At 48.4% G+C, this 11,144-nt stretch overlaps 1 protein-coding gene across 1 annotated transcript; it reads left to right on the forward strand.

The window, feature by feature from the left end:
• The first annotated feature begins 2,552 nt into the window (after positions 1 to 2,552).
• LOC139102826 (uncharacterized) lies at positions 2,553 to 4,825 on the forward strand. Its single transcript, XM_070656970.1, has 2 exons — positions 2,553 to 3,335; positions 3,398 to 4,825. Exons 1-2 carry the CDS (start codon positions 2,553 to 2,555, stop codon positions 4,823 to 4,825), a joined length of 2,211 nt encoding a protein of 736 aa, XP_070513071.1.
• The last annotated feature ends 6,319 nt before the right edge of the window (positions 4,826 to 11,144 follow it).

An 11,144-nucleotide genomic window follows, 5' to 3' on the forward strand; every position in this document is an offset into this window, starting at 1 on the left:
AACAAAATTTTATTAACAAAAAATGTTTCTACTGATCTCCCATCTTTCTACCTGCGCAGATTTTTTTTTTTTAATTTTGTTAAAAGTGCAGGGAAGAGAGATAGAACAAAATTTTATTAACAAAAAATGTTTCTACTGATTCCATCTTTCTACCTGCGCAGATTTTTTTTTTGGTTTTTGTCTTCGTGCGCAGGGGAGAGATAGAACAAAATTTTATTAACAAAAATGTTTCTACTGATTCCCCATCTTTCTACCTGCGCAGATTTTTTTTTTTGGTTTTTGCCAGGCAGGGGAGAGATAGAACAAAATTTTATTAACAAAAATGTTTCTACTGATTCCCCATCTTTCTACCTGCGCAGATTTTTTTTTTTTTTTTGGTTTTTGTCTGTAGCGCAGTGGGGAGAACAAAAATTTTATTAACAAAAATGTTTCTACTGATTCCATCTTTCTACCTGCGCAGATTTTTTTTTTTTTTTGGTTTTTGTTCAGAAAGCGCAGGGGGGAGAGATAGAACAAAATTTTATTAACAAAAATGTTTTACTGATTCCATCTTTCTACCTGCGCAGATTTTTTTTTTTTGGTTTTTGCTTTCAGCGCAGGGGAGAGATAGAACAAAATTTTATTAACAAAAATGTTCTACTGATTCCCCATCTTTCTACCTGCGCAGATTTTTTTTTTTTTTGGTTTTTGGCTCGTGCGCGCAGGGGGAGAGATGAACAAAATTATTAACAAAAATGTTTCACTGATTCCATCTTCTACCCGCGCAGATTTTTTTTTTTTTTGGTTTTTGCCCTCAAAGGCGTAGGGGAGAGATGAACAAAATTTTATTAACAAAAATGTTTTTACTGATTCCCCCATCTTTCTATTTGCGCAGATTTTTTTTTTTTTTTTTAAATCTGTTTTACCGACCCGTATAAAATTAAAAACCTGTTTTACCGACTGATACTATGTCGGTAAAACAGAAATCTGCATTACCGACGGTCGGTAAAATTTTAGCGCCGGCCTCGGCCGGCGGCAAAACGAAAATTTTAGCCTTTTGGCGCGAGAAATTTTGTCCGCCAAAAAAATTTTTTTTTTTTTTTTTTTAAATCTGTTTTACCGACCCGTATAAAATTGAAAACCTGTTTTACCGACCGTTGCTATGTCGGTAAACAGGAATCTGCATTACCGACGGTCGGTAAAAATTTTCGCGCCGGTTTTCGGCCGGCAAAACGAAAATTTTTAGCGTTTTGGCGCGAGAAATTTTATTTGCCAAAAAAAATTTTTAAATCTGTTTTACCGACCCGTATAAAATTGAAAAACCTGTTTTACCGACCGATACTATGTCGGTAAAACAGGAATCTGCATTACCGACGGTCGGTAAAAAATTTTCGCGCCGGCTTTCGGCCGGCGGCAAAAACGAAAATTTTTAGCCTTTTGGCGCGAGAAATTTTGGTCCGCCAAAAAAAAAAAATTTTTTTTTTTTAAATCTGTTTTACCGACCCGTATAAAATTGAAAAACCTGTTTTACCGACCGTTGCTATGTCGGTAAACAGAAATCTGCATTACCGACGGTCGGTGTATTTCAGCCGGCCTTCGCCGGCGGCAAAAACTAAAATTTTAGCCTTTTGGCGCGAGAAATTTTGTCCGCTAAAAAAAAAATTTTTTTTTTTTTAAAATCTGTTTTACCGACCCGTATAAAATTGAAAACCTGTTTTACCGACCGATTTATGTCGGTAAAACAGGAATCTGCAATGACGGTCGGTAAATTTTCGCGCCGGCCTTTGGCCGGCGGCAAAAACGAAAATTTTTAGCCTTTTGGCGGAAAAATTTTGGTCCGCCAAAAAAAAAAAAAAAAAAAAATTCTAACTTGTTCAACTCTAACCTAACTGGTCTTGGTTCCCACTCTAACTCTACCTGGTTCTAACCTGTCTCCAATCTAACCTAACTTGTTCAGGTTAGGTTAGGTTAGGTTAGGTTAGGGTTAGTTAGGTTAGGTTAGGTTAGGTTGTGTCAGGTTGGTCAGGCCAGGCCAGGTCAGGCCAGGTCAGGCCAGGCCAGGCCAGGCTCAGGCCAGGCCAGGCCAGGCCAGGCTTAGGCCAGGCCAGGCCAGCTCAGGCCAGGGCCAGGCCAGGCCAGGCCAGGCCAGGCCAGGCCAGGCCAGGCCAGGCCAGGCCAGGCCAGGCTCAGGCCAGGCCAGGCCAGGTTAGGTTAGGCTTAGGTTAGGTTAGGTTAGGTTAGGTTAGGTTAGGTTAGGTTAGGTTAGGTTAGGTTAGGTTAGGTTAGGTTAGGTTAGGTTAGGTTCCCTCGAGGTGCGCCACCTTGTCGTGGTGAGGGGGCACAGAAAGCATGTTGCTTTCTGCTAAGAGCGCACAGAAGAGGACCCCGCAAGGAAGGACAGGATAACATCGCTGGACACAGGAGGACATCACCTGAAGAAATTAAGAAGAGGCCACTGGAAAATATTTGCAGCTCGGGCTCTTCTTCTGCGGAACACGGGTAGACTGGACTCGAAAGGATTGGGCTCCAACCAGTCTAGGGAAGGACACCTTACACAAACCAATTCAACAACTATGAATATGGACAATGAGAAAGAAGAAAACTTACAGCTACAGGGTGTTCGGACACCCAGTAGTCGGCAGGGGAGGGTAGCGTCCCGGTTCCCTTGTCGTTATCCAACGACGGGCAATCTACCTCCTGCAGCGCAGGGGGTAGATGATAATGTGTCTGCGAAGACCAGTTCGTCAAAGAAGACAGCTAAGAGCAAAGATACGGGCAGGAGCCTGTTATCTCGTAGCATGGGAGAGAACTTATCAGAGAGGGGAACACCCTCACAAAGAACAACCTCGCCAGCTTCCAGCTATCTCTCAGGAGGTACTGGAGACCTCGGCTCGGATTACGGAGGGTCCATCGAAGGAGATGACGAACGCATGAATATGCCACTCGGCAAAAGGAAGAGAGTTATCATCGGCAGAAAGAGAACTGCGGAACAAAGAAATGATGCAACCTCAGCACTTGAAAGAGCAGCTGCTATGGAAGAGGAGGAGAGTCGCATACTCAATGCAAATCACCCCATCTCAGCACGTTCGCAACAAAGAGCAGATAAGCTCGAAGAAGATTTCCTGGACGATAATCGGAATGCACCATCTCGGGACCTTGCCAGCACAGTCCTACGGGACATGGCAGTGGTACTTCGAGTTTCCGGGGTTTCCAAAGGTCTTAAGGGCGAATACTCTAAGGCCCTGAGAGAAATCGCATGCAGAACACGAGCAAATGTCACCACTATGCTGACAAGACTTAACACGGACGGTTCGACAGGACAAGAGACCATGAGTCTCCTTAATGAATTGCACAAGGCACAAGAAGAAATAAAAACCTTAAACAAGAAGTAAATACTTTGCGGGAGACAATCGCACAGATCTCACCTACGCAGCCTCCTCAATCCAAAAAGAGGCGGGAAGACCCTATACCATATAAGACTACCACAGGTCCAATTTCCGGTACCTCTAAAGTGGTAACCAGCGAGGTAGTTTCTACTAAAACAACTTTTAAAAAACCAACGAACAAAGCAGGTGGCACTTTACGATACAATGAAGACAGGGAAGCTAGTGAGATTTCCACCAACGCAATCTCATCTGTTCATTTTAAATATTTAGATGAACTCTTCCATTCGTGGTGCACAGGAAAATCCAGCGGGGAGCCACGAACCAGGAATCAGCCTAGATCAAGCCAGGCAACTACAGGTACGGACAAAGAAAGCTCTAAGAGCAAACCGGTGACAGCATCAGAACACCCTAGATCGGCAACTGCTATAGCAGGCACAAGCAAGGAAAGCCCTGGCGTGGAGACATGGGCAACAGTAGCTGGAAGAAAAACAAAAAACAGTAATAAGACAGTCGGACAAGGAAGTAGGACAACGAGTGGCAAGAAAGCACCGGAGCAGCCTAAACCCAAGACGACCAAGCGCAAAACACCTAATTCGGCGGCCGTATCGATCACTTGCGAAAATGGTCAATACCAGGAGATCCTGAAAATGGCCAAAGACAGGATAGACTTAAAGAAACTTGGAATCGATAGCCTGCGACCCAAGAGAGGTATTACAGGCTCCATCATTTATGAGATCAAGGGAGACAATCATAACGAGAAGGCAAAAGTTCTTGCAAAAGAACTTTCTACGGCACTTGCAAGTGTGCAACAGGTTAGGATAGCGTGTCCACAGAAAACCGCGGATATACGAATCAGGGATCTGGATGATTATACACGTAAGGATGATGTCATTAATGCAGTACTTACAAGTTTTGAAACTTGCAGGCAGGAGGACCTTAAATTAGGTGAAATTAGGAGATCATACAACGGACTTTACACGACAGTACTTAAGTGCCCGGTAGCCGTTGCTAACCAACTAATCGAGAAGAAGAGAATACAAATAGGATGGGTCTCCGCAAGAATAGAAGCTCTACCTGCAAGACCATTACAATGTTTCCGGTGTCTACAAAAGGGACATGTCCGTGAAAACTGTAACAGTCCTATAGACCGTTCAAACAGTTGCTTCAGATGTGGGGAAACTAACCACACTGCAGTAACCTGTAAGAACCTACCTAAATGTCTGATTTGTGAAGAACTGAAGAAACCATTCAGGCACAAAATGGGAGGACCAGCATGTAATGCCAAGACAAATAGAAGACAACCTCGAACACAACCAGCTTCGAATACTAATAGACAAGACGATGGAAATCCACCACAGCTCTCCAAGGAAGTGATGGAAGTAGAAACACAGGAGGTACCGGAAGCACCAAAACTTGCACCAGAGATTAGTGGCCAGGAGGAGGCCATGCACACGGAATAGGAACTTAATGGCTAGTACAACTTTAATTCAAATTAACACTAACCATGCGAGGAGAGCGCAAGACCTACTGCTCCACACACTCGCTGAGTGTGGCGGGGGGATTGCGCTCATTTCGGAACCTTTCAATATACCGGATAAGCATCCAAACTGGATGAGTGACCCAGCGGGGAGCGTGGCTATTTTCTGGCTGGGCAATGATAATGCATGTAACCCTATCACAAGCGGAACAGGATGGACTGCAGCTAAATGGAGAAATATAATCGTGATGGCCACATATTTGCCACCATCAATAAACCTTGAGGACATGGAGACATCTCTGGAAGAAATAAGCGACTTTATTAAGCGTACACCGGCTACCCCCATTCTCCTTGGAGGGGACTTTAACGCCAAGTCCCCGGAATGGGGATGTAAGTTTTGGGACCAAAAGGGTCGTCTCCTCGCGGACTGGGCCTCTGGCTTAGGACTCCTTCTGGTAAACCGGGGAGATGTTAACACCTGTGTGGCCTGGAGAGGAGAATCCACTGTGGACATCACATGGGCCAATTACAGTGCTGTCAAGCATGTTTGTAACTGGAGAGTCTGGGAGGAATTAGAAACCCTGTCGGACCACAGATATGTGGGAATGATCATCTCGACAAGCGGAAATCGTACTACGGACGCAAGGAAAAACAGTGACCAAAAGAAGTGGGCACTACGGAAATTAAATATGGATTTACTCATGACGGCCCTGGAGTCTGCAACATGGCCCGAAGATATCCCTGCGGATGAACCTGAGGACGAAGCTAAAAAACTAACTCGTATATTAACGGATGCGTGTAATATGGCAATGCCATTATGTTCAAACACAAGGGTGAAAGGAGCATATTGGTGGAACGAGAGCATTGCCTCGCTTAGGAAACAGGCAGTGATCAAGCAACGTGCCTTTACAAGGTGCCGTAGAAGGCGCAGAAGTACACAAGAGGAAGTGGACCAAGCATATGAAGACTATCGGGAGGCCAGAAGAAACCTTAGAATTGCAATCACAGCAGCTAAGACAGCAGCGTGGGCTGAGTTAATGGAAACCATTGACTCAGACCCGTGGGGCCGTCCCTATAAAATAATTAGCGGACAATATAGAAGAAGAGGACCACCGGCTACGGAAATGCTGGAATCACAGCAGATCACGGAAATTGTAACCACACTTTTCCCAAGGGACACCTCGCAAGCAGTAATACCTACACCCCTGGAGGATATTGACTCTGGAGAGGAAGAAGAACAAGAGGACCCTACTGTCACGGAAGAGGAAATCACGAGGGCAATCAAAGGAATCAAGGCCAACAAGGCCCCAGGTCCGGACAATGTTCCAGGGAAAATAATTACCCTGGCGGCAGACATACTCCTCCCTAGGCTTTGTCGGGTATTCACCAGGTTACTAAGGGAAGGAGTGTTTCCCAGAGAGTGGAAAAGAGCCTCACTGGTGCTAATACCAAAACCAGGGAAGCCACTGGACAACGCCTCGTCTTTTAGACCTATCTGTCTTATTGATGAATTGGGAAAACTCATGGAGAGAATTATCAACTGTAGACTCACGGAGTGGGTCGAATCAACTGGAAGAGGACTGAGTGTTAACCAATTCGGATTTAGAAAAGGACACTCAACGATAGATGCAATTCAGGCGGTCAAGAAATACGTGCATAAAAGCAATGAGAAGGGAGAAACTGTATTGGCCACATCTCTGGACATTGCCAATGCGTTCAACACCATTCCCTGGCCGGTGATTATGGGTGCTTATGAAAATTACGATTACCAAGATACCTAGTTAATATCTTACAGGACTACTTACAGCTAAGAACACTTACTTACAATAACAGAGACGGATTTCTCGTCACGGAAACGGTCGAGCGCGGTGTTCCCCAGGGATCGGTACTTGGACCAACCCTGTGGATTCTGACATACGACGCGGTATTACAGGCACCTATACCTAGTGGCTGTAACACTATATGCTATGCGGACGACACGCTGGTGCTCTCCACGGGACTCTCCTGGAGAGAGGCAGTAGTCAAATCTGAACTAGCAGTACATATTGTCGTTGAGACAATTAAAAGCCTCGGTTTAACCGTCGCAACGTCTAAAACGGAGGCTGTCTTCTTCCACAATTACACGTGCAAGGCTCCTCAACACATGTTACTAGTCGGCAACACACCTGTGCAAACTTCCCCCTATATAAAATATTTGGGGTTGACTTTAGATGAAAACTGGACCTTTGGCACGCACTTCCAGTCAGTTGTGCCAAAGGCGGTTAAAGCTGCAATTTCTCTCGGACATCTCATGCCAAACATAGGTGGTCCGGTGTGGAAGGCAAGAAAGTTGTACGCCACTGCAGTTCGCAGTATAATTCTATACGGGGCTCCTGTGTGGGCTGACGAGCTTCAACACAATCGGCTGGCATTAGCAGAAATACGACGCTTCGAACGAAGACTGGCGGTTAGAGTAGCACGACTTTATCGAACTACAGCAACAGATGCGGCGTGTATACTTGCTGGTTTACCTCCCCTACACTTAGAGGCGGTGTCCCTGGCACGTAGATATAACTTCAAGAAGCGGATTGAAAATCAACATCGAGTTCTCACTAACGAAATTAGTGTACAACTTCGAAAAGAAGAGAATCAAAGGATACTGGCGGACTGGAAAAAGGAATTATACAAATTAACTAACATAAGTTCAGGACATAGAGTAATTATGGCATTACGAGACCTACTACCAGAATGGCAAGCAGAACTGGAGGAACACGGTGCATTGGATTACCGCACGGCACAAATTATTACCGGCCATGGTGTATTTGGGGACTTCCTACACCGAATAGGAAAGGAAGGAAGTGCTAGTGCTGGAGTGCGGTGCATCAAAGGATGGTGCTGACCACACTCTTACGAATGCTCTGCGTTTACAACACAGCGAGACTTATTAATACAACTTATAGGTCCACATGTAAACTTGCACTCTATCATGTCTGCAATACTAACAGACCCCTCGGTCAAAAGTACCTTTTGCACGTTCTGTCAAGAAGTTATCTCTATCAAAGAGAAAAACGAGACAGAACGAAGACGAGAAATCCTCACAAGACGGACAAGGCGTAGAAGACGACCACCAGCGCATCTACGACGGGATTAGATTTCTAATCACAAGCAGAAATCATCATTATGATACTTTGACAAACAGTTCTTTTAAGAACTTAGAGGACTTTGTTTCCTGATGAGGGTCTCACGGGGATCTCCAATAGCTCCCCTTGTGGGTGAGGAGATCTCTGCCGGGCTTTTCATTGGGATTCATTTACCTCACGGTGTTCTATTACGCCTGACGAGCTTGGGCAGAACAATGAAACGTGAGAAATGCGGAATAATAACTCTTGTTACCAAGAAGGGAGACAATAAACCCAGAGGTGAAAATGATATGCGAAAGTCACGGCGCGGCACTGTAATGATATGTCGCCTCCCGTGCCGTGACTTATCTCTCGCAGAGAAGAATAGCGTGTGGTTTTTTTAGTCGGTATTAGGCAGCTCAATTACATCTGTAGCATAAGACCGGAGTCCGACATATCCCCCAACTCAAGGGGGAATCCGTAAAAGGATTTTTCCACACGTAAATCAAAAAAAAAAAAAAAAAAAAAAGGTTAGGTTAGGTTAGGTTAGGTTAGGTTAGGTTAGGTTAGGTTAGTTAGGTTAGGTTAGGTTAGGTTAGGTTAGGTTAGGTTAGGTTAGGTTAGGTTGACTCTCAGAAGGGCACCGGCCCACGCACAACCCCACCTCCTCGTGGTGAGAGTCGGTAACCCGGGGTACTCCCGAGGCTGACGGGGCTCTGGCTTCGGCGAAGTCCACACACCGGTGTGGAACTTCGGGCGGCGGATCGGAGGCAGTAGTAGGTTATAAGTCGTGGCGGAGGTAACGGCAAAGTACTCTTCGGAGTATGGCCGGGGGCTTCTAGTCCTTAAAGCCGAAGCACGACTTGGCCGAAACTGTCTCTGCTGAAACTGCCACGCGGCGCTTAGAGCGCTGGCGGGGGAGCCTCACTCTGCATCGGGTGGACTGGTGGCGGAGGGACTTGTAGCTGCACGCAGCTGTAAGTCCCAAAGCTATGTCTATACCCGTGACATTTACCCTCAAAATTGTCTTCGGGCACAGGTCGGCTGGAGCTTCACGCCCTGGCAGCGTGACGGCTTCTGGCACGGCCTTGTCCGCTTAGGTAGCTTGGCCCCGTTTGCAGGGAGCCTCGGTGGCGTAGGCATGACTCGGGAATCCTGCGCACCGAGTCAGCCATCGGGCGTTAGTTCTTCGGGTAGGAGGTTCCGCCACATGAGCCACGGCCATAGAGCGGAGCCAGAGGGGGTTCGAGTCTGCCCTCGATAATCCGCAGACTTCGCGTCGCGTTCGGGTTCGTGTACTTATTCGCCTAGTGCCCAGTGGCCAGAGCGAATTAGGAGTCGTGCCTGCTCCCTAAATCGCAGGCATCGTTCCTCGCGACAACTGGCCGAAGGCCTTGGCCCGAGGACTAAGACCGCTACAGGGGTCCCATCCTCACCCTGGATAAATAACGGAGGATGGCTAGGGATTAGTTTACCCTTTGCATGAAAGGGGTCCGGGTAGGAGGACGCATTAATGTCGCGCGGCGCCGGGCGGCCCCTTCGGGGGAGTTAGGCTGGCAATGCGAGGCATCGAACCGTCCACTGTAGGGGTTATGTCTGCCCCTCAATAATTCCGCAGACATAGACTTCGGGTAGGGTGCATGTGATCTGACGGTCCGAGGACCTGAAGGTCACATGTAAACCAATGCCTTCCCCCACGTATAAAACACGGAGGCGGACACGGAAGGGAGGTTCATGGCCGACTGTGATACGCCGCTTGCGGGGCATAAGTTCGGACATGAAACGTCGAACAGAGGTCCACTTACCCTCTGTAATAAATCGGAAGTGGGCGGGCCGGGGGTGGTTCGCACTCAGATCTCCGGAATGGCGGCCATCAGTCCGGGGCGCAGTCCGTGATCGTCGGGATTCAGCGATGTGGGTATCCCCTGGGGTCTCCCTCTCGCGCCCCGAACGCACGCGGAGGGTGTCAGGCTTGTAAGGTTGGGCGGTTTACCGTTCCTTCTGAAAAGAGCCGTGGCGAGAGTGGATACCGCGCCTTGGACTTGGTGTCCGTCTAGTGAGGGTCCACCTCCCCTCACTATAATCAATTCGAGGCCGGTTATTAGTGCCCGCGCAGTTGGGGGCATGGGATGTAGAGCCGCTGTAGTCTGGTGGCAACGAGTGTCTGGGTGCTTGCACCCAACCTCATTTCCCTGGGGCCAGATGCCGACCCTTATTAGGTCGGTGTAGGTCTGTGGTACGGGACTTGGCGGTCCCGAGGTACCGGAGCCCGGCAACCACTTTGCCGAGAGGGTGGGTTTTATTCCCCCAAGGTGGTAAGGGATGGCGACCCGAATTCAAACGCCCGGCCTGCCGGGGCCGTTAGGGGGATTTGTTCCTTCCGGCGGGTGGTGGGGTTGGGGGTTAGGGGGTTGGGGGTGTATTCCTTTTCCTTCCTTTCCTTCTTCTGTCCCGCTCATTTTTATGGTGTGTACGGGCGTGAGGCCGGACGTATTCCGAGGCGGGCTCACGCGCCGTGTGGTTTGAGCGTGGACTGTTCAGGGGCCGCTCGAACATATTTCGAGGCGGGGCCCGACGGTCGGTGTTGGTATCGGGCAGGCCGGGCTCGTCAGGGTTGGCACCCAACCGGCCTAAGGGAAGGAAAACCCGAGACAAACCAAATTTCAATGATTAATTATGGCAGAGCACGTGCAAAGACGACGAATTTACCGTCTCAGGGGGGTCGGATCCCCAGAGACCGGCGAGAGGGGGGTGCTGTCCCAGCCCCCCTCCCGTCGTCATCCAACGATGGGCCACCTACCGTTTGCCCCGCAGGGGCGGTAGGGGAAGCAGCGACTGCGAAGGGGCCCGATAGACCAGGCCCCGCGTCCTTCAAGCAAATGAGGGCAAGGGGGGCCATCACCTTCCCTCACCTTTAATGGGACGGCACCAATCTAGGAGGGCGTCACCGTCGCCGTCGGTCGCGTCAAACACAACGGCCGATATTTACACGGACGACGTGTTCGTGTCTGGTGCAGAGGACTCAGACGTCTCGTTAGACGTGTCCGGATCGTCTAAATCCGGATCGCGAAAAAGAGGGCGTCCCCCTACAACCGGGGATTATGTTGGCTTGGCGGCTGCCAAGCTAAGAGTAGTGGAGGCGGATCGGAGACTGGCGGATCTCGAGGAGAAAAGGAATATCCTCGACCCCTGCACGCCCTTGCC

Source organism: Cardiocondyla obscurior, linkage group LG05, assembly GCF_019399895.1.
Source record: "Cardiocondyla obscurior isolate alpha-2009 linkage group LG05, Cobs3.1, whole genome shotgun sequence".
Taxonomy (NCBI): Eukaryota; Metazoa; Arthropoda; class Insecta; order Hymenoptera; family Formicidae; genus Cardiocondyla; species Cardiocondyla obscurior.